The sequence below is a fragment of the Mobula hypostoma genome, chromosome 13 (genome assembly GCF_963921235.1).
Source record: "Mobula hypostoma chromosome 13, sMobHyp1.1, whole genome shotgun sequence".
NCBI classification, from domain to species: domain Eukaryota; kingdom Metazoa; phylum Chordata; class Chondrichthyes; order Myliobatiformes; family Myliobatidae; genus Mobula; species Mobula hypostoma.
This window is the reverse complement of record NC_086109.1, coordinates 6,681,065-6,708,599: the sequence shown is the minus strand read 5'-3', so window position 1 is coordinate 6,708,599 and position 27,535 is coordinate 6,681,065. Positions and strand designations below refer to the sequence as shown.

General features: G+C 41.0%; 1 protein-coding gene across 2 annotated transcripts in view; it reads right to left on the bottom strand.

Annotated features, from left to right (window-relative positions):
- Nucleotides 1–1,055: 1,055 nt before the first annotated feature.
- LOC134355393 (cleavage and polyadenylation specificity factor subunit 7-like) overlaps nt 1,056–27,535 on the bottom strand; it is a 39,923-nt gene continuing 13,443 nt past the window's right edge. Inside the window, exons 3-10 of one of the 2 annotated variants that reach the window (XM_063065197.1) lie at nt 25,943–26,046; nt 24,131–24,276; nt 20,216–20,317; nt 16,415–16,730; nt 13,822–13,913; nt 7,831–7,984; nt 7,244–7,609; nt 1,056–3,443 (exon numbers count right to left, since the gene is read on the bottom strand). In XM_063065197.1, the coding sequence (XP_062921267.1) occupies nt 7,246–7,609; nt 7,831–7,984; nt 13,822–13,913; nt 16,415–16,730; nt 20,216–20,317; nt 24,131–24,276; nt 25,943–26,046 (1,278 nt within the window). In that variant the 3' untranslated portion in view covers nt 1,056–3,443; nt 7,244–7,245. The other variant, XM_063065198.1, reaches the window with a different exon arrangement.

Genomic DNA, 27,535 nt, shown 5'->3' with positions numbered 1-27,535 from the left:
TTGAATGCTGGAGCAGGCTCAACAGGCCAGATGGCCTACTCCTGCTCCTATTTTTTATGTTCTTATGTTTTTATGTTATGACCCACACCTGGACCATAGCCCTCCATACTCCTCCCATCTATGTCCTTATCCAAACTTCTCTGAAGTGTTGCAGTCGAACCCGAAGGTAGCTCTTAAACAAGAAAAAAAAAATGCTGGGGATACTGAGCAGGTCAGGCGGCAGTTGTGGAAAGAAAAAGTTAGTCAATGGCCTGACAAAGACTCTGAAGACAAGGATATGTTCTCATGCACGCTAACCGTTTCTCCCTCGCAGAATGCTGCTTGACCTACATCAGTTTTCTGTATTTTCAGTAACATTAGGGTTCTTTTGTGCTTTATTGTTGAATAACCTTGCACATTGAAACAAGTACATTTATGTAAGTGTAAAGCACAGATAAGAGCGCTATCTACCTATTAGATTAAAATATTAGAAATACTTTCCCATTCACCTCAATTAGTCTACAGCATGATGAAACAGTCTGGTAACATTTGATAATGGTTTGGGAACATTTATTTGATTGTTGGGCGGCACAGTGATTAGCGTAATGCTATTACAGCGCCAGAAACCTGAGTTCAATTCCCACTGACTATAAGACGTTTATACATTCTTCCAATAACCACATGGGTTTTGTGGAAATATATCTGTAACCCTTAAGTCTTTATGAATTTATAACTTTTGTCAAATATAATGTGACAAAATGGAACCTGAGTGATCCCAGAATGCTTTGCTGGCTTGTTGAAGTGTTTAGCTTGCAAGCGGGTTGCGCTTTCTATCACGATGTATGCTTATGGCAGGTAGTGCTTTGACAACAGAGAAGAAAAGGACGCAGCTGTCATAGGGGGAAAAGCCTCAAAATGCAATTCTGATTAAAAGAACAGATGCATGGATCCAGATAAGGAAGGAATACCATTATGAGATGGAATGACCTCAAAGACATGAAGTTGATGAATTACTGATCTCAGTAAAATTATAAAAATGATTTATTCTGAGCTGTAAAATTGAAGCTACCTTCCAACGATTTAACATAAGGAGGTAGACGTTCTCTTGCAAGAAATAAATGCATTTATTAACGTGATCCACTCTGAACTTGTTATAGTTCTTACTGTATTTTAGAAGACGTAGCTGAATGGTACACGACAGTTTCCTCCAGGTGCTCCAATTTTCTCCCACGTTCCAAAGACATACCTGTTAGTAAATTAATTGGTCACATTGCTGTAATTTTATTTAGAGATACCAAACTGTATCTGTAAATAAAAATAAATGATACAAAGAAGTGCAAGAATTAAACAAACTTTCAGACCTCTAAGATCTATTTATTGTTAACATCGGGGGGTGGGGCGAGGGTAGGATAATAACTTCCAACTGGGAACAAACGTGGAAGGTGATGAACGACAATGCCTTCTGCCAGGAACTATAAAGGAAATACATACACTTAATGGCCACTTTATTAAGTACACCTGTACACATGCTTATTAATGCAAATATCTAATCAGCCAATCATGTGGCAGCAACTCAATGCATAAAAGCACACAGACATGGTCAAGAGTTTCAGCTTTTGTTCACACCAAACATCAGAATGGGGGAAGAAATGTGATCTAGGTGACTTTGTTCATGAAATGATTGCTGGTGCCAGACAGGGTGGTTTGAGTATCTCAGAAACTGCTGATCTCCTGGGATTTTCACATATAACAGTCTCTAGAGTTTACAAAGAATGGTGTGGTAAACAAAAATGCATCCAGTAAGTGGCATTTCTGTGGGCAAAAATGCCTTGTTACTGAGAGAGGGCAGAGGAGAATGGGCAGATTTGTTCAAGCTAACAGGAAAATGACAGTAACTCAAATAACCACTCATTATAATAGTGTGGTGCAGAAAAGCATCTCTGAACGCACAACACATGAAACCTTGAAGAGGATGGACTACAGCATCACACTGGGTTCCACTCCTGTATCTAATAAGGTGGCCAGGGAGTGTATTTCTCACACTGCAAATTAAAATTAATCCAATAAACCAGGGAAAAAACAGAGCAACAGCAGTGATGGGGAAATGCTGAAGGACAAGCTACTGAAGTATTCACTTCAAAGAGAGTTAACACACACCCAGCAGGTCACTAGCACCTTTAACTATCAAAAAATAACTAGCATCTGAATTCATTAAATATATCACTCATTCATTACGTGGCAAACTTTCCTTACTCTATACAAATCAACAGCTTTTGTACAAACAGAGAAAATCTGCAGATGCTGGAAATCCAAAGCAACACACACAAAATGCTGGAGGAAATCATCAGGTCACGCAGCATCTATAGAAAAGAGTACACAGTCAAGATTTCAGGCCGAGACGCTTCAGTTTTTGTACTTATGGCTTGAGTTAATTTGATTGGTCATCAGAATATTTAAAAAATCTAAATAAGCCCTGATCACCTCACCATGCACTCGATACTGAGGTATTGACAAGAGACGGAAAAAGTTGAAAAAAATTTACAGTAATTACTTTCCAAACATGATGCTTTTCTCCTTGATATATTTTAACCAATAGAATTCATACTTACTGAAGGTTACTCAAATTATACAGATGCACATTATTTCTCATACAAAGCTGATTCTGTCACACTACTGAGATACAAGGGAAAGTATAACAGATATAAATAAAAAGACATTAATATTGTGAGAATCCAACCATAGAACACATTACGCTGTTAACAAACTTATCACAAATAAAGACCTAATGGACTATCCTATCAAGTCTTTGTAAGCTTTGTATTACAAACCATTTGATAATTTGCAAGTTACTTAAAAATGTGAATAAATACCCAACTGGAAATACTGGAAATCAATACCCCGAGAACATACACTCACTGGCCACTTATTAGGTACAACCTGCTCATTAATACAAATATCTAATCAGCCAATCTAATCTAATCAGTGATTAGCACAACGCAATTACAGCCTGGGGCATTCCAGAGTTCAGGGTTGAATTCCAGCGCTGTTCCGTACATCTTCCCCATGGAATGCGTGGGTCTCCTCCTACAATCCAGACGTACCAGATAGGTTAATTGGTCGTTGTGAATTGTCCCATGATTCCGTTAAGGTGAATCGGGGGTTGCTGGTGCAGTGTAGCTCGAAGGGCTGGAAAGGCCGACTCCACACTGTCTTACTAAATGAATAAATCATGCGGCAGCAAATCAATGCATAAAATCATGCAGACACGGTCAAGAGGTTCAGTTGTTGTTCAAATCAAACATCAGAATGAGGAAGAGGTGTGATCTAAGTCACTGTTCACGGAATGATTGTTGGTGCCAGACAAAGTGACTTGAGTATTTCAGGAACTGCCAATCTCCTGGGGTTTTCTCTAGAGTTTATTAGAGAAGGTACGAGAAACGAATAACATCCAGTGAGCGGCCGTTCTGTGGGTGAAAACGCCTTGTTAATGAGAGAGGCAGAGGAGAATGGCCAGACGAATTCAAGCTGACAGTAACTCAAATAACCACACTTCATAAATAAGAATCTCTGAATGCACAACACATTGAAACTTGAAGTGGATGAGCTACAGCAACAGCAGACCATAAACGCATACCCTGTGGCCACTTTATTAGGTGCAGGAGGTACCTAATAAAATGGCCACTGAGTGCAATTTTGCAACCAGCATTTTGCAGAGGAATGCAAATTTCTCAATGAAGACCTAATATTGTCCAACACGCTCCTCGAAGTCATATTGTTCCTTTCAAGTATGATTTTTCTGGAGGACCCAATTCTTTCTATCAGAATTCCTTTCAAAAGGACTGTACAATTCCTTTAAAATGTACTTAAAGCAACCAATCCGATAAAATGTAAATAACATCAGCGAATACAGGTACAAAACTACTGCCTGGAATTAATGCGTCATCCATCTACAGGCCAAAGCATCCCTGCATTGCGATGAACATTATACAGCAGAGTGGTCAATAAGACCACAAGAAATTCCACCTTATCCATTCTAAAGGGACATCCCTCTATTCTGAGGCAACGCCCTCTGGTCCTATACTCCCAGCTGCGAGGTTTCTACTGGATGCAGCCAAGTTACAGGGAAAGAACTCTCTAACAATACAAATGGCCCAGCTTGTAGAGCTGCTACTTCATAACACCAGCGAGTCTGCTTTAGTCCTGACCTCTGGTGTCAGGAGATTGTGAATGAGAGGGAAATGGATCAGCCAAATGGCCTAATTCTGCTCCAATATCTTACGGTGTTTTCTGTGCGGAATCTGCGTGTTTCTTTGTGACCATGGCTTCTTCTCGTTTCCTCCCACATACCAAAGGCACATGGGTTAGTAGGTTAATTAACCCCTACCAGGTTTGTGAACAGTTGAATTTGGAGTCAATACATGTTAGTGTGGGGAGAATGAAGTAGGTTCAAGGTTGTCGGTCAGCATGGACTCAGTGGGCCGAAGGGCCTGTTTCTGGGTTGCACCTCCCTATGATCTTAATGAAACTCCACTTGAATTTGGCTTGATGCTATGGAAAGAGATTTACAGATTTAAAATAAAAACATTAGAATTATTACCTAAAGTTAATTAGGATTTTAAAAGACACACGAATTTTACAGGAACATAAATGTCAAAAAAAAGGTACAGATTAACCTATATAAAATATCAATTAGTTTCAGTTGTACCAATATCATAGCAGTTAATAGTGAGGCTTTGACAAGCGGACACGGCAGAAGCCCCCCACCCCACCCCCCACCCACAAGAGGCCTTAAAAACTCAGGCATTTTCATTATAAAAAATTATACTTAAGAAGTTTAGGATTACGATAGGGTAAAGTAATAGATAGATACACTTACAAAGATGCGCAATGGGGAAAAGCAAAGAACCGTCACTTAATTGTACAGCATAGGTGAGGGAAAACCAGATCAAAATTTATACTAGATCATTAATGGAACAGTGTGGAAAATTTGATTATTTGTTTATGAGATAAAGTCCACATGAACAGTTCAGCTCAATGACATTTTTTCTCTTGTTATCTTTGACACTGTTCCTTAGCTTGTGGGGTGGGGGGAGGTGAGCTCCCACTACCTATTCAATGAGCCCTAAAACCAGTCACTCCAGGCAGATGGGGTTCATCAGCCGTGGTTGGCAGCTCACCTAGGAGAAGGAAAACGCGGATCTGAAACCTCCGCTGCCTTGCGGCTACACCCACTCACGGGGGAAGGCTTCAGGAGAAAACCCCGAGGAACACTCCGGAGCTGGAGTCCCAAAGGTAGTTCTACACTGAGCTCAACATTGACTGGCAACTCCTGCAACGCTGCTGGTGCCAAACTGAATCAGTCTCTGCCATTCCTTTGGATCCATCAGCTGTGTGGAGAGGGGGAGCCTGCTACACAGGAAACAGCTTGCTCTCCACATCGTACTGCCCTGGTTTGCATATCACATAGACAGCTGGGAAGCAACATCCAGAGTTGACTGTGGCCAATGGAGTCCTCAAGAACTTCTACAAAGCATTAACCAAATTTCTACCACTACTCAATGCTTTATCAGCTCCAGGTATCCCAGGATCTGCCTCCCTCATTTCTCTTTTCACTACTCCACCACAGCAACCCAAAGCAAACAATATTTCACAATGAAGGACTCATTATTAAAGAAATTCACACCAGAATTATACAACGTTTTAATATAACCTGGTATCTGTGGATAGTAAAGGACAGAATCCCTGCTAATATGATAAAAGAACATCTAGAAATGAAAAGTATCGCAGTGAATAGTCAGTGGGTATTTCAAAAGGGAATTTTTTTTTACTGAATTTGAGGTACAGAGAAAGTAGACAATGTAATACAGTAGATCCAATTTAACTCAACTTGCTAAAGATCTTCAATAAAATACTTCATAAAAAGACTATGAACAAGGTCAAAGATGGAGGTATGAGGAACAAGTGACGAAATGGATTGCTAACTAACTTTAGGACACAGACTGCACAGAGAAGTGCAAAGAGTAGCTATTCACAGTTGAAAATGTCAGATACTGGTATTCTAAGAGGACAATGCTCTTCACACTTTACATTAACAATTTAGACTCTCGAACCAAAGACAATTTCTAAATTTGAAAACAATACTAAAGGGGGGAAATGTCTGATACTGAGTATTACTGCAGTATATGTCATTAATAAACTTGCAAAAAATGGGAAAATCAAAAAACGAGGTTGAAAACATCACTTTAAGTACATTTCCTACAGAAAAGACAGGCCAGTTATTTATTACTCTGAGGGTGCTTGTCTAAGTTGGGTACAGCAGAGGTTTTGGAGTTCCAATAACTTCAATAAAATCAGTACCGCAGCTTAGCAAGACCATAAAACAAAATAAAAAACCAAAAAGCATCAAGTGCTTTCTTTCTGTAGGCAGAGTTGCCAAGTTATGCTGAACCTGTATTGAACCTTGGTTAGACTACATTTAGAGGACTATGTACAATTCTACTCTCATTATAAAAAGGATGAGAGGAGATTACAAGGTTACTAGAAATGAGAGGGGATACGTATCAGGAAAGTATGAACAGACCAAACTACTACTCTCTTGGGAAAACGGGGCCAAATAAAGATCTTTAAAATTATAAAAGATCTTGAATTTGTGGAAAGACAACACAATTTCACTTGTGGGAAGAAGCACAACCTGCTGTCAACAATATAAGACTGTCAAGAGGAAACTGAATTTAGAAAAACCTTCTACACCAACAGTGGTGGGAATGTGGAACTCATTGTTGTACAGAGAACTCAAGGTATACAGTATAGTTACTTTCAAGGGAAGGCCAAACAAGCATATGTGGGTAACGAAACTAGGGGTCACTCTGATAGACGTTCAAGACGCAAAGCTAAAAAGGCTTACTTCTGTGCAATGTTCACTGTGTAACTGTAATTAACCTGATCTACTGTTGGTTAAGACATGGCACTATGTTACCAGCCTCATATTTAAAGACACAGACTGCAGACAGAGTTTCGCCAGTTAAGTACTGCATGAAAAGGATCAACATTAAACGGCTGATCATGTACCAGAGGCATTATTGGTGGCGAACCTCTACAGACGAATTGGGGATCTATTTTGCTGGAATCCTGTGGAAGATGCTAAATTGGGTCATCACTGTAGATTTATTTACAAGGTATTTAGTGTGTATGTTCATTTACAAGATATTCAGTGGCTTTACTATATATAATGATTTGTCCAAAAAGACAAAATCGACACACATACCATCAAAACTCGTACTCTCTGTCCTTTTCTTTTTTTCTAAGATATTTTTCTTCACTGTAATCGTGTCCTTTTCCACTCTTTTCTGAATAAACATGCCAGATATCATCACTTCTAGAGGTATATCTCAGAGAGTCACAAGGCCCTTCTAGACCATAGCTGTCCCTTTTATCTCGGCTTCGGTCTGAATGGTGATCCCTCCGAGGAGAATAATCACAATGAATCCTTTGTTGCCGCTCTGGATCATAATCCATTTTTTTATCTTGATAGTGACCATCACTGGAACTCGGACTCCTGGAGCGATCCCTCACAGATCCGCTTCTCTCCCCAGATCTCTGATTTTCTCTCTGCCTTGGATATTCCAGCTCCCTTAAAATGAGCAATAAAATACAAACTCATTAGAATAAACAATTCATTGTATTTGAAAACCCAAATATTTCTTGTGTATTTTTACAACTTGTCAAATTCTAGCACATCTTTAATCATTTGACTTCTACATGTTTAGATCATGAACATCAAAATTCCATGGAAATACAGAAACAAACCTTAATAAATAAACTGCTAAATGTTCCGCAAGGAAAATAAATTACCGTAATCCTGAAGAAAATTGTTTCAATTCTGTTCCATGCAGCTGGCTTGGAGGACAATTTAACGAATCCCTGTAGTTATCAGGTGTAACTGATTTGGTCTTTTTTACAAAAGAAACAAGCCGAAGGAGACTCCCATAATCTTCCGAAGAGTCATCTGAAACAAGGATAGAGAAAAACCTCTTTCAGAAAACTTATCAGCCCTTGCATGGCTGGACCAAAAACTTCCACTTAGAAAATAAATATGAAGTAGAAAATAAATATATAAAATCCAGATGAATAAGACAGCATCTTGGGCACAAACTATATAAGACTCTGGTCAGACCCCACTTGGAGTACTGTGCTCAGTTCTGGTCGCCTCACTATACGAAGGATGTGGAAACCATAGAAAGGATGCAGAGGAGATTTACAAGGATGTTGCCTAAATTGGGGAGCGCGCCTTACGAAAACAGAATGAGTGAACTCGGCCTGTTTTCCTTGGAGCGACGGAGGATGAGAGGTGACCTGACAGAGGTGTATAAGATGATGAGAGACATTGATCGTGTGGATAGTCAAAGGCTTTTTCCCAGGGCTGAAATGGCTAGCATGAGAGGGCACAGTTTTAAGGTGCTTGGAAGTCGGTACAGAGGAGATGTCGGGGTAAGTTTTTTTTTAAAACGCAGAGAGTGGTGAGTGTGTGGAATGGGCTGCCGGCAATGGTGGTGGAAGCAGATAAGATAGGCTCTTTTAAGAGACTCCTGGATAGGTACATGAAGCTCAGAAAAATAGAGGGCTATGGGAAACAGCAGGTAATTTCTGGGGTGAGGACATGTTCGGCACAGCTTTGTGGGCCGAAGGTCCTGTATTGTGCTGTAGGTTTTCTATGTTTCTAAACCTCCAAACCATTGAGGACATCTTAAAAACGTGGTGCCCGAAGGCAGTATTCATCACTAAGGACCCTCACCATCCAAGACATGCCCTCTTTGTATTACTACCATTACGGAGAAGGTATCGGAACCTGAAGACACACCTTCAACGCTTAAGGACAGCTTCTTTCTCTCCATTGTCAAAACTTCTGAAGGGTCCATGAACACTATCTATTACACACACACACACACACACAGTACTATGCAAAAGTCTTAGGCACCCTAGCTATATATTTCAGACAGCATTTACACTCTTGTAGTGATGGAACTACACAAGCTGCAGGCCTAGATAATGCAATTTATAAATTAATAAATACTTAGAATCCCCACAACTTCTGATTTTGTTTTGTCAATCAGAACAGAGACAAGACTAGCATTTTTGTCTGCCTCTGTCCACCATCAAGTGGTGACAAAATAAAGGTACACCAGGCCACAAGATTAGATTTTGGTGATGGCCCATCATAACGATCATGTCACATGATTTGGTGAGGGATATATATTTTCACACAGAAGGTGGCCGGTATATGGAACGAGCTGCCACAGGAAGTGGTTGAGATGGGTACAGTAGCATCACTTAAGAAGCACTTGGATAGGGACAAGGCTTCGAGACATGGGCCAAATGTAGGAAACTGGGTCTAGCTGGATGGGCACTGTGATCGGCATGGATTCATTGCACCAAAGGGGCCTATATCAATGCAGTAATGCTCTATGACAGCACTAGAGAAAGGACAAGACCAATTCCCGTCAACATAATCTGCATTGAGAAGATAGATATGAATAAGGGCCTGGAAGTTTATTTCTTGTGTTCATGTGCACATTTTTTACTACAGACTGCTCTGGCGATATTTTATCCAAAACTCAATGATGCCACTTATTATTACAGACATTGAAGCCCTCCACCCAAAATTTTCGAGCATTTGCTACTCTCATAAGCCAAAGGACAATAGGTGGTCTTATCACCAGTGTTTGACTAGCAATTCAACATCAACAGCAAGGGCTAGTGGATGTGTCCCCTTACTGTCAATGAAAGACAGTACCCAGGAATTGTAATTTAGCAGTTGAGGATACTGGCTGTAAGGTGCAAGTCTGAGTACAACACGAACAGGCAACTGCTTGCCTGGTCTGCTTGTCAACTCACCAAATTTTATACATTACAAGCAGTAAGGTTGATCAACACCTCCACCCAATAACTAACTTCACCACCACTACTTTATCATTTCTTGTCAGAGTTCAGAGCCACTTTATATAGACATTCCTGTGCCTAGCATTTTATGTACATATAGTATAATCAATCTGTGTGTGTGTGTGTGTGTGTGTGTGTGTATATGTGTGTGTATATATATACACACACACACACACACACACACATATACATATACACACACACACTCTATAATTATATGCTAATAAATATATGGTTGGGTCGAGTTGTGCTCCAATCTTGGCAATTTACTTGCAAATGTTTCGTCACCATTGGCCAGATAAATTGCCAAGATCAGAGAACAACTCAACCTTACCATTAACCGCACGAGCTATCCAAATTATCTTATATAAATATATATTTATATTTATTGTATTTTTTATTATTGTGTTCTTTATCTTATTGTGTTTCTTTTTTTTGTGCTGCATCAGATCCACAGTAACAATTATTTAATTCTCTTTCACGCTTGTGTACTGGAAATGACATTAAAAATCATAGCCATTGTGCTCTAAACTTACATCAGTCCACCTCTTATTTTATTTCTTATGTTCTGCATACAGAGAATAATTTAGTGTAAAACTTTTTAAAATTACAATCAGTTCTGACCCCTTGACATTGTACATGCTTATTTTCTTCTAACATGCACTTAATTTCAGTGCAATGTGTTAACTCGTTCAACTTTTTTTTCAATAAAGATCACAAGCCTTTTAAAATAGCTCTAGAAATATACCATTCTTTCAGTCACTTAAACTAAACAGCATAATGGACAAATGTTTGCCCTTAAAAATGGACAATTTGGGAAAAGTTGGTCAAGAAAATAGTAAATATAGAGGACAGTAATGAGACATGAATATGTTTATTTATTTACTGGGGTGCAGCATAGAATAGACCCTTCCAGCCCTTTGAACTGCACTGCCGAGCCATCCCCCAATTTAATCCTAACCTAACTGCAGGACAATTTACAATGACTAATTATCCCTTTTTTTTCCCTCACCCCTTATGGGTGGTGTGTATGTGTATTTTTCCCTCTACCAGGGGTCTGGGAGTTTGAGGGCTGGGTGCAGTATCCTTGCTGTTCCCAGTAGTGCACTCTTCTGGACCGAGATCTCAGGTGCTGTTCCGGGGATTTTTTAGAGCCACTGTCCCAGTCCAGGTGCTCCTATTATCACCGGAATTACGCTGGCTTTAACCTTCCACATCCTTTCTACCTGCTCTTTCAAGCCCTGGTATTTCTCCAGCTTCTCATATTCTTTCTTCCTGATGTAACTGTCATTCAGCATTGCCACATCTGTGACTATTGCTTTCTTCTGTTCCTTGTCCAGTATTACTCTGTCTGATTGATTGACCAATACCTGCTTATCAATCTACATTTGGAAGTCCCACATGATCTTAGCTTTGTCATTCTCCACTATGTTCTCGGGTGTTTCCCGTTTGGAGTTGGGAGTATCCAATCCATACTCAGTGCAGGTGTTCCTGTACACAATTCCTGCAACGGCCCATGAATTCTTGATGAAGGTCCTTTGTGTCTTGTTGACCTTGTGCAAGGACAGGCGTTTCAGGATCCATGCACGAGGCATTGAGTCATATGCTTTCTGGTAGTTGATCTAGGCTGTACTTAGGTTGGTTTGTCTGGTCTTCAAGTCTCACATCACTGCTTTGTCTACCAAGGCTCAGGAACTTGCACACAGATCCCTTCAGCTTGATGGCTATGATATCTGATAGGATCTTCCACGTTATTAACAGACAAGTTATAGGCTGGTAGTTCGATGGTGTTGCTCCTTTGTGACAATCCTTTATTAGGAGTACTGTCCCCCTTGAGTTAGCCAGTCAGGGTGGGAGCCTGCTTCAAGCAGCTGGTTCATTTGAGCTGCCAGCCATGTCAGTAATGCCGTTAGTTTCTTCAGCCAATAGGTCTGGATCTTGTCAGCCCTGGTGATGTCCAGCTCTCCATACTTGCTACCCGTTGCTGGACATCTACTGTTGTGATGGTGACTGGTTCTTCTCATAAGAAGCATTCCAGTGTTAGTCTAGTATAGTAAGCTATATCTGAACTACTTCCAACACGACAAGTTTGACAGTTCTCCAAGAGGACCACAACCTTGTCCTGCTTTAGAGGCTTGCATACCTCAATGACCCAGAGAGCTATGTTGGGTGGAGTCAGGGCTTTATGCTTTGGCTCTTGGTAGGGTCACCTATGCCAAACAGGTCAAAGGGTAGAGGCCAGACTAAGAGTCGTCCACTGGACCTCTAGGTTCGGGGGTACAGCACAGGGGTAACAACCCTGAATGGTAAGACAAAACTGTTAAGAAAAAGCAATAAAGAATCCTTCTACAGCTGAATGCAATGGTATTCCTGAGTCTCCACCTGGGACTTGCGTGACTGACAGTAGTGAAAACCGAGAGGAAGCTACTGACATGATGAAGGAAGCCCTGAACACCACCAGAGACGGAGCACCTTCATTGTTGCCCTAAATGCCAACAGTGTAACAGGGAGTAAGTAAATATTGTACAAGTATTGGACTCCTTATTTTGAGAAAAATATCCTGTTGGAATACTTCTTATGAGGAAAAATTAAATAGGCTAGATTTGCCCCCACTGAATGTTAGAAAACTAAGAAACTAGATTTAAACGTACTGCGTTAAAACAGAAAAAAAAAAGTGATATTTCTTTCCTCAGTCACAAGTCTTTGGATCTCTCCCCTAAAAAGGACATTAGGGTAGAGCTTCTAAATATTTGTAAGGCAGAGATAGAATGGATACTTAATAAGCAAGCAACACACACAAAATGCTGGAAGAACTCAGCAGGCCAGGCAGCATCTTTGGAAAAAGAGTACAGTTGACATTTCAGGCCAAGACCCTTCATCAGGACTGATGGATTCGCAGGATCTGCAGATTTTCTCATATTTGTGGCTTAATAAGTAAAGATTAGTACAGTCAGAACAACCGTGATTTTATTGAATGGCAAATATTCGTGGGTCCTGAGGGACCGTTAATGCTCCCAATTCAAAATGTTCGTACAGGAAAAGTGACAGTACACAAGTACCTTCAAGAGCACAGCATACCTTTTAAAGTTCTGTCTTGTCTTCTTTAGCTTACATGTAAGGAATATATTTGCATGGAGAATACTGGATTACGGGACCTTTTTTGAATTATTTTCAAAATCTTTGATTTGCTATTAAGCACAGATGTTGGTGAACAATATGTTTTATTATATGATAAGGATTTTTTCCTTTTCTTTTTTTTAACCAAACAGCTGTTTTTTTTCTGGTAGTGGGTTTAGATTTTTTTTGTATAATAAAATTATCTTTTCAGTATTATGTTTAAATTTAATGTATACGGATATGGGGTCATGAGACTATATTTGTGATTTCAATATATTGTAATCAATATATATTATATATCCTACTGTGTATTCTTTTATGTAAGAAATCAATAAAAATATTGAAAAAGAAAAGAATACTGGATTACTATTTCTGCTTAAATACTTCTTAGAGCGGCACAGTAGTACAACAGCGAGTATAACACTACACAGCGCCAGCGGTTTGGGTTCAATTCCTGCCACTGCCTGTCAGGAGTTTGTACATTCTCTCTGTGGCTGCATGGGTCTCCTCCAGTTGCTCCAGTTTCCACCCATGTTCCAAAGGCAGACAGGTTAGTTAGCTGTGGGCTTGCCATGTTGGCCACACTTGCAGGCTGTCCCCATCACATCCTCGGACTGTGTTGGGATTGACGCAAATGATGCATTTCAATGTACTTCTAGATATAGAGGTAACAAATAAAGCTAAGTGTTTATCTTTAGATCATTTACTGACCCAATGTATACTGAGCATCTTTATGTTTGCAGATATGCAACGTCTGCAGCATTTTACTTCTGCTGTCTGAGCTCTTACCTTTGCTCTCATTACTGGGTAAAATTGCCCCTCTTCTTTCAAGCTCTTTTCTGATCTCCATGCTTTGCAGGGTCTCTTGAAATTGTGGTTCCCTGTGAAACATGTAATGCTCAGTTATATTGGCTCGTATATGTCTAGGGGAAATCCCACCCAGCACCTGCCTCAACGCTTCCCACGGAGTCGGCTGCCGCCCGAATCAATCCCAAACATCAATCATCAGCCAGCACACCCAGTACGTTTTACCAAGGACACTTTATAGATATTACTAATTCTATGATATTAATATAAATTTGATACAGGAAAAAAAATGAAAAAAAGGCGCCAAGACTTATCAAAGTCCAAGTTCTTCGCGCGCAACCGTTGGAGCTCAATCGATTCCTGACGACCACCCAGATCCTGTCGACTCACGGCTCGGGACCACCCGAAGTGATCGACCGGAGCCTCTCCACACGTCCGCCGTCCTCCCCGTCTCTCCTCCGACTCCCCGCCAAAACCCCATCCGCCATCCTCCCCGTCTCTCCTCCGACCCCCCGCCAAAAACCCCGTCCCCAGTCATATGATACAGCATTGTATCCAAAAAGAAAACGATACATGACCACCTATTGGCTAATAGCACCCTGCTGTCTGTACTAACCCAAGCAACTGTCTAGCTAGAGACTTTCTCAGCATTTAACATAACAAAGAAGCATTCCCCAGTATAACATAACAAAGAAGCCATTTTAAATTTAACATAAAAAAAGAAAGATCCTGTACAAACAAATGGCCTTAATTTAACAAGACCTTAAGAGTTCAATTTGCAGCATACATGATCTGATATGCTGGACTGAAGCTGTGACATAAACGTGATAATAACCTGCTATGCCCAATGGACACTTTCCTGAAGGGTCTCAGGAGGTACAGGAGCCCCAAGACACACACGCAACGTTTTACAAATAGTTTCTTACACTATGCTATCAGATTTCTGAATGGAAAATGAACCCATGTACACTACCTCACTCTGCATTTTTTTTTGGTTTCTGCTCTCTTTTTGCACTAAGTTAATATATATATGGTTCCTTAAGGTTGTTATAGTCATGGGAGATAGTGCAGATAAGCTCACACTACTTATTAAATGCTCCCAATGGCGTGCGTCTCAAGTAGTTTTTGACAACCAAGGCCAGCTCCCTAGCCTTCACTTGAAGCTCAGCTTCTAAGCCTGGTGGAGCGATTTCTACTGACAGGAGACAGGGCAAAGGCAAGCTACTGGTGCCTGAAGACACACACACAAATGGTAGATGGCCCTTGACAGCAATGGTTGGCAGTTCATCTAGGAGAAGGAAAACTCTGATCTCAAACCTCCGCTGCTTTGCGGCTATACCCACTCATGGGGAAGGCTTCGGGAGTAAACCCCCAGGAAAAATTCAGAGCTGGAGTCTCTAAGGCAGTTCTACGTTGATTTCAACAGTGACTAGCAACTCCAGCAATGCTACTGGTGCCAAACTGTATCAGTCTCTGTCATTCCTTTGGGCTCATCAGTTTCATCGGGGGCGGGGCAACAGCTTGCTCTCCATATTATACTGCCCTGGCTTGCGCATTACAGTTAGAATACAACATCCCATGGTCAACCATGACCAACGGAAAATAGCTACAAATACACACACACACACATATACATACACACACACAGGTATACAGCCACAGATTCTAAATACTTACAAACAGGTATACATTGTAATTTGTAGTTTTTTTTGAATTACGTATTGCAATGTACTGCTGCAAAACAACAAATTTCAAATCACAAGCCAGTAATATTAGACCTGAGTGTGATATTCACTGAACCACAGGCTACAAGGGCACACAGCATGTAATAGGATTTCCATATTCAATCAAGATTGCAGATGAGTTGTCAAACGATGGCATCTCACATTTAAGTGACATGCACCGATGGAACAGTAAAAAGGCCATCACTCCCATGCTCTCTGCCAAAGCATACATGGATACCAGGGAGAAAGATGTGCCAGCCCCTCGGGAAAATTACAAATTTCAACAAGCTCTGAGTGAAGAAATGCCTTCTCACCTCAGTTCTGGATGACCGGACAGTTAGCACTCTAAGCCTTGGTTCAAGAATCCCCAGCCAGAAGGAAAACTTTTTCCCAGCACTTATGGTGACTAAGAATTTTATGCTTTAATCAGTACTGATTTTATCGAGCGCAATGGAGAACAGCCCTATGTTCCAGGAATCAATTTTGCGCTCCCTCTTTTAAAGGTTTATCCTTCGTAGATAGGGAGACCAGGTCTTTACATACAACTCAAGGGGCAGACTTAGTAGGAACCCATTTGATTTCAGTTCATTCCTCTCTAAACTTGAGTTTGTCAGTGGTGGGAAAACTAATGGAAAATATTGTCAAGGACAACATTTACTTTTGAGAAACATAGGTAAGAATGGGAAAGCCATCCTAGATTCATCGAATCATGCCTAAATTTATTGAAGTCAATTTTTTCCAAAAGGAAGAAAAAACATGAATTTTGATAACAATAATAATCCAATTATGAAATTAATTTGATTAATCCAATTCTGAAAAAATAAAAGTTAAATAGAGCTATGAATTCTCACCTTGCAAGCGCTCTGTATGGATTAAACATAGGTGGAAATAAGTTGTTGCGAAAAGGAAAAAATCCGGGGTTGATTGGTGGTATGAAGGGCGCAGGAGCAGCACAAGCCATCTGGAACGACTGACGATAACCATGTCCACCAAAACCTAGTCGTGGAATACTCATAGCTGAAACACCCAGTGAAATGAAGTTTCGTAACAGAAAGTTAGGAGAAAGAAAAGCAGCAGGTTGGAATTTATTTCCAACAACCGAAGCTGTTAGTTTAACTGCCGACTGTTCGATTGGTGAAGGGGTCTGGTCTTGAAGAGCTGAATCCCCTGTCACAAAAAGAAGATATTTAAATGATGCCATAGAATTATGCTGGATCTGCTGTCAACATGGAACACTATAGCACAGGACTGGTCATTCTGTCCACGATGTTCTGCCAACCTCTTAACTTACTCGAAGAACAATCTATCCTTCCCTCTACATAGCTCTCCCAATTTTTTTCACCCATGTGCCTATCTAAGAGCCTCTAAAATTTCCCTAATGTATCTGCTGCTACCACCACCCCAGGATTCCACACCCCTATCACTCTCTGTCTAAGAAACCTACTTTCCTCCAACCACCTTAAAATTATGCCCCCCTCATATTAGCCATTACCCTCTGCATTATTTTCAAAGAAAATAGCCTTTATAGTATCCAAATAATCTATAGTATCTAAATGGAAAGTTGACCAAATAAAACTGGAAGTACGGAATACCTTTTCATCTACACTTTAGACACAGGTTTTTACAAGATCTTTCTGATGCACTGAAATAGTCCAAGTTTTATACAAATAATTTCATTGGTGAATAGAATCCAGCTCCCAAAGTACAAAATTCATTGGATCAACACCTCAGTTAAGCAAAACAACAATCATTCATTCAGCACAACTTGACAAATGAATGCCATCACCATCTAAATATGCAAGTAAAGTTAAGCAATTTTTTTCCTCAGATACAGGTTAGAGGCTGGGTATATTGCGTTAATGGAACCTGGAAAACTTTCTATGAAAATAAAGCTAACAAGAGCTATACTGCGGTTTTTAAAAAAACATATACTATCTCGATGGTTGGGATTTGTTGCTGGTTCTCGAGTCGGGGAACTCGGAATAAAAGCGACAATGCAGACTGTAACGTCAAAATAGCAAGTTGTTTATTGGCGTCCCATCTCGCTGTGGAAGGGGAAACACCTCTCGGTTCCTTGTTCGCGACAGTAGCCTGTGGCATGTCGAATTGTACTATGAGCTTTTGGTCCCTTATCTAAGCAAGGATATGCTGGCATTGGAAAGGGTCCAGAGGAGGTTCACCAGAATTATTCCAAGAATGAAAGGGTTAATAATATGAGGATCATTTGATGGCTCTAGGCCTGTACTCATTGGAGTTTAGAAGAGTGGCGGGGTGGGGATCTTTTTGAAACCTAACAAATATTGGAAGGTCTGATACAGTGGATGTGGAGAAGATGTTTCCTGTAGTGGGGGAGTCTAGGATCAGACAGCATAGCTTCCAAATAGAGGGATGTTCATTTAGAACAGAGATGAGGAGGAATTTCTTTGCCACAGGTGTGTGCGGAGGCCAAGTCATTGAGTATATTTAAAGCAGAGGTTGAAAGGTTCTTGATTAGAAAGGACACCAAAGGTTACAGGGAGAAGGCAGGAAAATTGAGGGTTGAGAAGGATAATAAATCCCTCTTTAGCAGTACTTTGACAAGGTCCTGCACGGGAGGTTGGTCAAGGTGGTTCAGATACTTGGCATTCCAGATGAGGTAATAAAAGTTGCATATCACTCTCAACCCTCAATTCTCCTGTGTTGTCCCTGTAACCTTTGACACCCCTTCCAAACAAGAAACTATCAACTTCTGCTTTAAATAGACTCAATGACGTGGCCTCCACACCTGCCTGTGTTCTTTTTTCCATAGATGCTGCCTGACCTGCTGAGTTCCTCCAGCATTTTGTGTGGGTTGCTTGGATTTCCAGCATCTGCAGATTTTCTCTTGTTTGTGAGTGGAAGTAGTAGCCTCTCTGACTGGAGGCCTGGGACTAGTGGTGTGCCACAGGGATTGGTACTTGTTTGTCATCTATATCATCAATCTGGATGATAATATGGTAAACTGGATGAGCAAATCTATGGATGACACTTAGTCTGGGGTTATAGTGGACTGCGAGAAAGGCTATCAGAGCTTGCAATGGGATCTGGACCAGCTGGTAAGATGGGTGGAAAAGTGACAAAAGGAATTTAATGCAGACAATCATGAGGAGTTGGACTTCAGGAGGACAACCAAGGTAGGATTTATGTGGTGAGCGTAGGGCACTGAGGAGTGCAGTAGAACAGAGGGATCGGAAACTACAGATCCATAATTCCATGGAAGTGGTCACAGATAGAAGAGATCGTAAACAGAGTGTTTGGCACATTGGGCTTCATCAAGTTTTAAGTACGGGGTTGGGACGCTTTGTTGAAGTTGTAAAAGATGTTGGTGAGGCCTAATGTGGAGTATTATGTGTAGTTCTGATAACCTACTTACAGGAAAGATATCAATAAGATTGAAAGAGTGCACAGAAAATTCACTAGGATGTTGTCAGGTCTTGAGGACCTGAGATACAGGGAAAGGTTGAATAGGTTCGGGCTTCATTCCCTGGTGCATAAGAGAACAAGGGGAAATTTAATACAAGTATACAAAAAATTATGAAGGGTATAGATAGAGTAAATGCAAGCAGGCATTTTCCACTGAGGTTGGACATGACAACTACAGGTCTTGGTTTAAGGGTGAAAGCTGAAGTGTTTAAGGGGAACATGAGGGGGAGCTTCTTCATTCAGACTGTGGTGTGACTGTGGAACAAGCTGCCAGGGGAAGCAGTGGATCTAGGTTTGATCGCAACATTTAAGAGAAATGTGGATAGAGTTATGGACCATTGCAGGTCAATGTGACTGGACAGATTAATAGTTCAGCATGGACTAGATGAGCCAAAGGATCTGCTTCAATGCTGTACTGTCCTATGATTCTAGATCAACCATGATGGAATGGTGATGCACCCAATGGGCCAACTTCTACTTCTATGTTTCACGGTCTTATAATTTATTAATTTATTGTTATTGTGATTATTTCTTTTTTTCCTCTTTCTTTTAGTATTTGCAGCTTGGTCTTTTTTAAACACATTGTTGTCCATCCTATTGGGTGTGGCCTTTCATTGATTCTCATAAGTTTCTTGTATTTACTGTGATTGCTCACAAGAAAATGAATCTCAGGCTCGTACGTGGTGACATAAATGTACTTTGATAATAAATTTACTTTGAACTTTGCTCATCACAGAATACCTAAATGTCAGCTTTGTTTTCTAGCTGCAGTGTATGTACTCAACAGCACTGGCCACTCAGATAATGGTGCACGAACGAATCTCGAGGCTAGATAGGTGGCACAAATACTAAATGCTCAACAGCTTTGCCTGGGGAGCAGCACTACAAACATGGGCTGGGTTAGTTCTCAAGTTACCCTTAATCTCCTGAGCCACTTCAGAAGTATTTGATCAAAGGGCAACTTCCCCTCTCAATTGCCCTCTAGAAGCACTTGAAAAAAAGGCTGAACAGAGATCCTTCCTTCCAGGCTCAATGTAAATACTGGTAACCCAAAAGAAGAAATTTAGGTAACACAATGGAGGAAAGCCACATCTTGTATGAACAAAAGACAGCAAATAGCCCTTGTCTTCAAGAGCAAAGCAAATAAAATATTGGGAGCTTGGCAGTGACAGGACAAAAGCAGACCCACTTGAATATGAGGTTAAATATACCTTGAACTGTTTCTTTTAAAGAATCAAATGCAGACTGACGATCACTTCCATCATAACTAAATACTTCATTTCCTGATGAATACGCCTTCGATTTTTTGACCGCTGCAAGATAAAGAACATCGTACTATACACCACTGCAGTAGATGGGTGTCCTTAACACCAGACAAATAAAACCAACAATCAAATTTAATGCCACATTATTTGTTGCTTTACTGGGCCACTTGCCCATAAAATTCAAGATTCAAGATTTTTTAATGTCATTTCTAGTACACAAGTGTAAAGGAGAAAGAAATAATTACTCCAGATCCAATGCAGTACAAATAAAAACACAAACACTATAATAAAAAGACACAATAAATATGAATACATAAGATAGCTTATATACAGAGATTGATTGTATGTCCATAGAGTGACACTACAGACAGGAGTGTCTGTACATAAGGTGACTGACAGGAAATGATAAAGTGATGGGGAAGGATGTAGAGGAGGGGGTTCAAGCAACAATCAAGCTGGGAAGTTGACTGGTGAAAGAGACAAAGGGCTGGAGAAGGGGAATCTGATAGGAGAGGGCAGAAAGACATAGGAGATAGGACAGGAAGAAAGGGAAGGGGGAGGAGCACCAGAGGGAGATGAAATGCAGGTAAGGAGATAAGGTGAGAAAGAGAAATGGGAATGGAGAATGGTGAAGGGGGAGAAGCCAAGAAATTGATGTTCACGCCATCAGGTTGGACGCAACCCAGATGGAATATAAGGTATAGAATAAACCCAGAGGGAATACAAGGTGTAGCATGGGTGCTCGGCAAAGCGGTCTCCCAATCTACATCACCGATATACAGGAGGCCACACCAGGAGCACCGGATACTGTAAATGACACCAACAGACTCACAGGTGAAGTGTCACCTCACCTGGAAGGACTGTTTCGGGCCCTGAATGGTAGTGAGGGAGGTGTAGGGGGAGGTATAGCATTTATTCCACTTGCAAGGATAAGTGCCAGGGAGGGACAAATGAACAAGGGAGCCATGTAAGGAGCGGAAAGCAGTAAGTAGGGTGAAAATCTGCAGATTTCCTCTTGTTTAAGATATACTTGGTGGCGAGATCTTGTTGGAGATGGCAGAACTTACGGAGAATTGTGTGCTGGACATAGAGTCTGGTGGGGTGGTAGGTGAGGACAAGAGGAACCCTATCCTTGGTGGGGTGGCAGGAGGATGGGGTGAGGGCAACATAAGTGAAATGAAAGACATGCGGTTGAGGGCAGCGTTGACAGTGAAAGAAGGGAAGCCCCTTTCTTTGAAAGAGGAGGACATCTCCTTCATTCTGGAATGAAAAGCCTCATCCTGACAGCAGATGCGGCGGAGACAAAGGAATTGAGAGAACAGGATTGGCATTTTTACAGTAACAGGTTGGAAAGAGGTATAGTCCAGGTAGCTGTGAGAATGAGTGGGTTGATGTTTTCTCCAGCCCTTCATCTCTTTCACCAATCAACTTCACAGCTCTTTACTTCACCCCTACCCCAGTTTCCCGTGCCACTGGCTGCAACACAAGCCCAAAGCATGATCGATCCACCCGTGCTTAACAGTTGGAGAGGGGTTCTTTTCATGAAGTTCCGCACCCTTTTTCTTCAAACATACCTTTGCTCATTATGGCCAAAAAGTTCTATTTTAACTCCATCAGTCCGCAGGACTTGTTTCCAAAATGCATCAGGCTTGTTTAGATGTTCCTTTGCAAACTTCTGACGCTGAAATTTGTGGTGAGGACGAAGGAAAGGTTTTCTTCTGATGACCCTTCCATGAAAGTCATATTTGTGCAGGTGTCGCTGCACAGTAGAACAGTGCACCACCACTCCAGAGTCTGCTAAATCTTCCTGAAGGTCTTTTGCAGTCAAACGGGGGTTTTGATTTGCCTTTCTAGCAATCCTACGAGCAGTTCTCTCGGAAAGTTTTCTTGGTCTTCCAGACCTCAACTTGACCTCCACCATTCCTGTTAACTGCCATTTCTTAATTACATTACGAACTGAGGAAACAGCTACCTAAAAACGCTTCTTATAGCCTTCTCCTGCTTTGTGGGCATCATTTATTTTAATTTTCAGAGTGCTAGGCAGCTGCTTAGAGGAGCCCATGGCTGCTGATTGTTGGGACAAGGTTTGAGGAGTCAGGATACTTATAAAGCTTCAAAATTTGCATCACCTGGCCTTTGCTAACGATGACTGTGAACAAGCCATAGCCCTAACAAGCTAATTAAGGTCTGAGACCTTGGTAAAAGTTATCTGAGAGCTCAAATCTCTTGGGGTGCCCAAACTTTTGCATGGTGCTCCTTTCCTTTTTCTCCCCACTCTAAAATTGTGCAAAATAATACACCAATCTTGCTTAAAACATTGAAAAGAATGTTTCATCTTTAACTTTATGACTTTTGGAGATCAGTTCATCTTCTACTCACTTAACTATTCACAGTAACAGAAATTTTATATTATGTATATATATATATATAATACACACACAAATGAAACCCTGCATAACACTACCCCACATAGCGCTGATTCGTTAAACGCAGTTATTCTTTATTGAAATTATTTTGAATGACAAAAATTCATTCTAAAGAACACTTAAAACTTCTCAAGAGCAGTCACCATTAAACATTTAATCAGCCATTGAGAGTGCTTTACATATACTCTGCGCCACTCACAGCCAATCACGTATTAGTTCACACTCTGCCTCTCCGCATGTGTGTAAACGTTCTTGTTCCCTTGCCAATTTATTCCATTTTTTTCACCCATGACATCTGGAAAATGACCTGCAACTTTCAGTGAAGGTAGAACATCCAAGATGTCTAGGAAGAGCATTAGCATGGATGTGAAACTGCAAGTGATACAGTGTCTGGAAGCTGGTTGCTATTGGTGCCTCTTTGAAATTGGCTACCCCGATGATTAAAGCAATAAAAAAAAATGTAGACAAGATAAAACGACAACCTTAAAGTTATCATCAATGAATTTGACTCGTTCAAGGAGATATTTGCTTGAAAAAATAGAAGAAACTAAATATATGGGTGGAAACCAAATCCAACAAAACATGCCCCTAAGCCAGCAGATAATAATGGAAAAGGCAAGAAGCATCTTCAATCATATTCAAGAAGATGTCAGTAACATTCACAGCTGCAGAGGTTGGTTTGATAGATTTAAACAGCACAGTAACCTCCATGGCATACGCGCCTTTGGTGAAGCGGCCAGTGCAGACAGCAAGAGCTTTAATAATGAAGAGCTTTGCAAACTGGGACAGCAATGCACCCTGGGTGAATCCAAGGAGACAGATGGAGTAGAGGAAACACCAGGAAGAAACCTCACAAAATTCCTCAGCACTAGCGTCACCATGATCATACAAATCATGGACCAGTTCATCGATAATGACCCTGACTGGTAGCGAGGCAATAAGGCAAAGAGAGGTGATCTCCACGTGATTTCTTGCTACTGAGAACTGCGTTATGATAGGAAACTTAAGAAAAGGCAGTCAAATCTCGACATCTACTTGAAGAAGCAGCCAAAGTTAGAGAAGGACCCACAGCCTGGTCCCCCCTCTTGGATCTAACCATCACCCGCTTCCCTCCACTGTTGCTGTGATGTGTTGCTGCTCCACTGATGGACAGGTTAGGCCTAGTTGTGTGTTTGGTTCTCCAAGAATTACTGTGGATACGTAAAATAATATAACATATCTTGGGTTTGATTTTTTTTAAATCAGGCACACATGACCATTTACACAATGTTATCATGACCTCGCATCACGCTGATTTACATAGTGCTCCACCCCAAAGGAGCACATCCTCAGCGTTCAGCAGATTTAAGTGTATATACAACAGTAAGACTAATATTATTATGGAATAAAATCCTCTATTCTCACGAAATAACTAAAAAGTAATTTCTGAACTTACCACGTATGAACTGCGTTTCAAAATACTGGCGATTTGCTGTGGTAAAGGGCCGTACATCAGGAATCTTCCCATGAATTTTTCTCTTTGGGATCATTTCCAACAATCTGTAACTGTCCCAATCAGAACTCAGATCCACTTTAGCAAATCTAGAAACAAAAACCAATTGATTATTTTTCTTTTATTATCCAAATACAATAATACACCACTATTTTATAAGCAGACCCATGTTTCATGCAAGGAGGATATGAAATTTAGTTTTCATTCTTGTGTCATGATGAGGCCACCCTAAGTGTGGAGGAGCAACACGCGATATTCCGTTTGGGTATCCTCCAACCTGATGGCGTGAATATAGATTTCTCTTTCCGCTAAACAAATCTCCTCTCCCACCCCCACCCCCCCATTCCGCACTCCATCCCACTTCTTCCCACCTCCCCCGGGTTCCCTCCTCCTCCTTTTCTCCTATCAGCCACTCTCCTCTCCGAACAGATTCTTTCTTCTCCAGCCCTTGACCTTTCCCACCCTCCTGGCTTCACCTATCACCTTCCAGCTAGCCTCCTTCCCCTCTCCCCTCCACCTTTTTATTTTGGCATTTTTCCCCTGCCTCCTCAGTCCTGATGAACGGTCTCACCCCAAAACGTCAACTGTTTATTCACTTCCATAGATGCTGCCTGACCTGCTGAGTTCGTCCAGCATTTTGTGTGTATTGCTGTGGATTTAGCATCTGCAGACTTACTCGTGTTTCATTTTTATTGTTCATTCTCCATCTGCTGTTTCTCCATCCCTAGTTTTTAATGGCATTGCATGCTCCCTCTCGGTCCCACCACTTAGAGATACATATTCAGCCCCGTTATGAACTCACACCTAGGAGCAAACCCGACAGGCAGCTGGCCTAATTCTGCCCCTTTGTCTTATGGTCTCTTCCCTAAAATCTAGTCTTCCTATTTTTTTTTGTAGCTTCCCTTCAAACTCCTTCAGAGAAGTAATTGTGAGTCAATTATGAATTCATTAAAGCTCCAGAGGTAACTGCAGCGCTGGAAGCCAATTAGGTAACAGTGTGGAAACTGCAGTAAGGCAAGGGTTAACATAATGGGCAGGCAAGGATAGATTGCAAATAGCCCAGGCAAGGAAGGTCTTTGGAGAGCAGAGCTTCCCTTTGCACAGCTGGGGTATGAAGATAAAACAAGTAATCCAAGAGACAAATGAAGTGAGAGGGTTTGAGCTGAACAGAAGCGAAGTAGTGTTCATAGGTTCATGGACCACTCAGAAATCTGATGGTGGAGGGGAAGAAGCTGTTCCTAAGATGATGTGTCAGATTAAAGAAAGATAGTGCTGGAGAATAGTGATTTTTTGTGTTCATCTCCGAAGGGAAAAATCAAAATCAATCCACTATGCATTGAAGTAGGACAAGGTAAAATAACAGGTGCAGATTAAAATGTAACAGCTATAGCGAAAGTCCAATGTAGGGAAACAAAAAGGCACCAGATCATAACGATTATGAGGTCAAGTGTCCATCTTATTGTACTGGATAGAAGCTGTCTTGGAGCCTCGGTGGTACGCGCTTTCAGGCTTTTATATCTTCTGTCCACTGGAAGAGGGGAAAAGAGAGATGGCCAGGGTGTGGTTGAATTAAGTGGATTGGAAACATCCCAATGACAATTATCACTTAAAGGAATGAGTCTGCAGTTTCACATATGCCAATAATTGTGACACAGTGATGATTTTATTGATTTAAGTATTTGTCTGCAATGGAATCGATCTCAAAGTAAACATACAAAATTTATCACAGAAGTTTTTACATAACTTCTCACTTACCCTTTTGATTGACCACCTTTTGGAACTTCATAAATTCTGATGTTATTAACATTAAATACTCCAGCAGAACGACTGGCACTTACTAAGTCATCAGCAGATGTCCACTGTTAAAAAAATATACAAACATGATCAGAACAAAGCAAATGTTTTCATTGCTAAACCTTTTTATTCTTCACTACACATGCTCAATATTATGTTAATTAATGCTCAAATATTCTTAACCTGCATGTCAAAAATTCTTCTAAATTACTAAGGCTAGCATTTCAAATCCAGTTCGATAAAAGACTTAAGATCAAAACAAATACCAAAAATGTCAAAGCACTTAAAACACTCTATGCCTTTTCTAGCATTCTTACAAAGACACATCAAATGACCAGTTACTGTCTCCTTACAAGAAAAAACCTCATGCTCAATTATTTTCCTGCCCATCCCATTTACACTCAGTGACGATACCTCCTGTACCTAGTAAAGTAGCCACTGAGTGTATGCTCATGGTCTTCTACTGCTGTAGCCTGTCCACTTCAAGATTCGACATGTTGTGCATTCAGAGTTGCTCTTCTGCCCACCACTGTCGTAAACGGATGGTTATTTGAGTACTGGTGCTTGAATGAGTCCGGTGATTCTCATTAACAAGGCATTTTTGCCCACAGAACTGTTGTTTACTTGATTTTTTTTTGTTTTTCCACACCATTCTCTGTAATCTAGAGACTGTTGTACATGAAAATCCCAGATCAGCCCTTCCCGAAATGTTCTGGCTTCCTCCCACAGTGCAAAGATGTAGGGGTAGTTTAATTGTCCTCTGATTAGTTTAGACTTAATCAGGGTCTGGGATTGTTGGGGCAGCGTGGCCCGAAGAGACCTACTTCGCACTGATTGCTAAATAAATAAATAGGGACAGAAGGCTGTTGCCGAACAGTTTCTAACTAGTGTCAGTTGCAGCACTTGTGTGGCCGTTAGACACCATACCGTGTTTGAGCAAAGAGCTTGTAAAATAGCACCAGTGTTTTGCGTTCAAAAAGCAATGATCTTTGTCACTGACAGTTAGAGAGAAATAACCAGCAAGACCATTCAGAACCGGGAGTGAAAAGAAATGATTTCATTATTTCAACAAGTTAGGAACTACAAGAATTTGAAGGTATCAACAATCATTCTGAACACTATAATGAAAATACAATCGCCAAAAGCATTGTATGAAGGCAGTCCATTACCTGCACTAAGTGTCTGTGCTGATTTTGCTCATTTACAGTCAATCTAAAGTATATAACAATATACACCAAATGAATTCCGCCATCAATAACTACTAGAAACCAATACACAGTTTGGATGGCGAGGTGGAGATACTCTCTACCAAAGGTGGAAGGTGCTCCTTCCCTCTGCTAGTCAGCAGGTCATCCTTCGGCAAGGTGTAGCACCTGCTCAGCCCCCGTTCAGGGTAACATGAAGCCACGGAAGATGGTTGTATGAGCAGCTGATGCAAATCACAAGTCCCGGTTATGCGACCATTGGCGCCAGACAGACAATCTCTGAAGAGTACTGATAATGTCTAGGGTCACCCGTCTTGTCAAGACACTGCCCAGAAGGCAGCAATGGCAA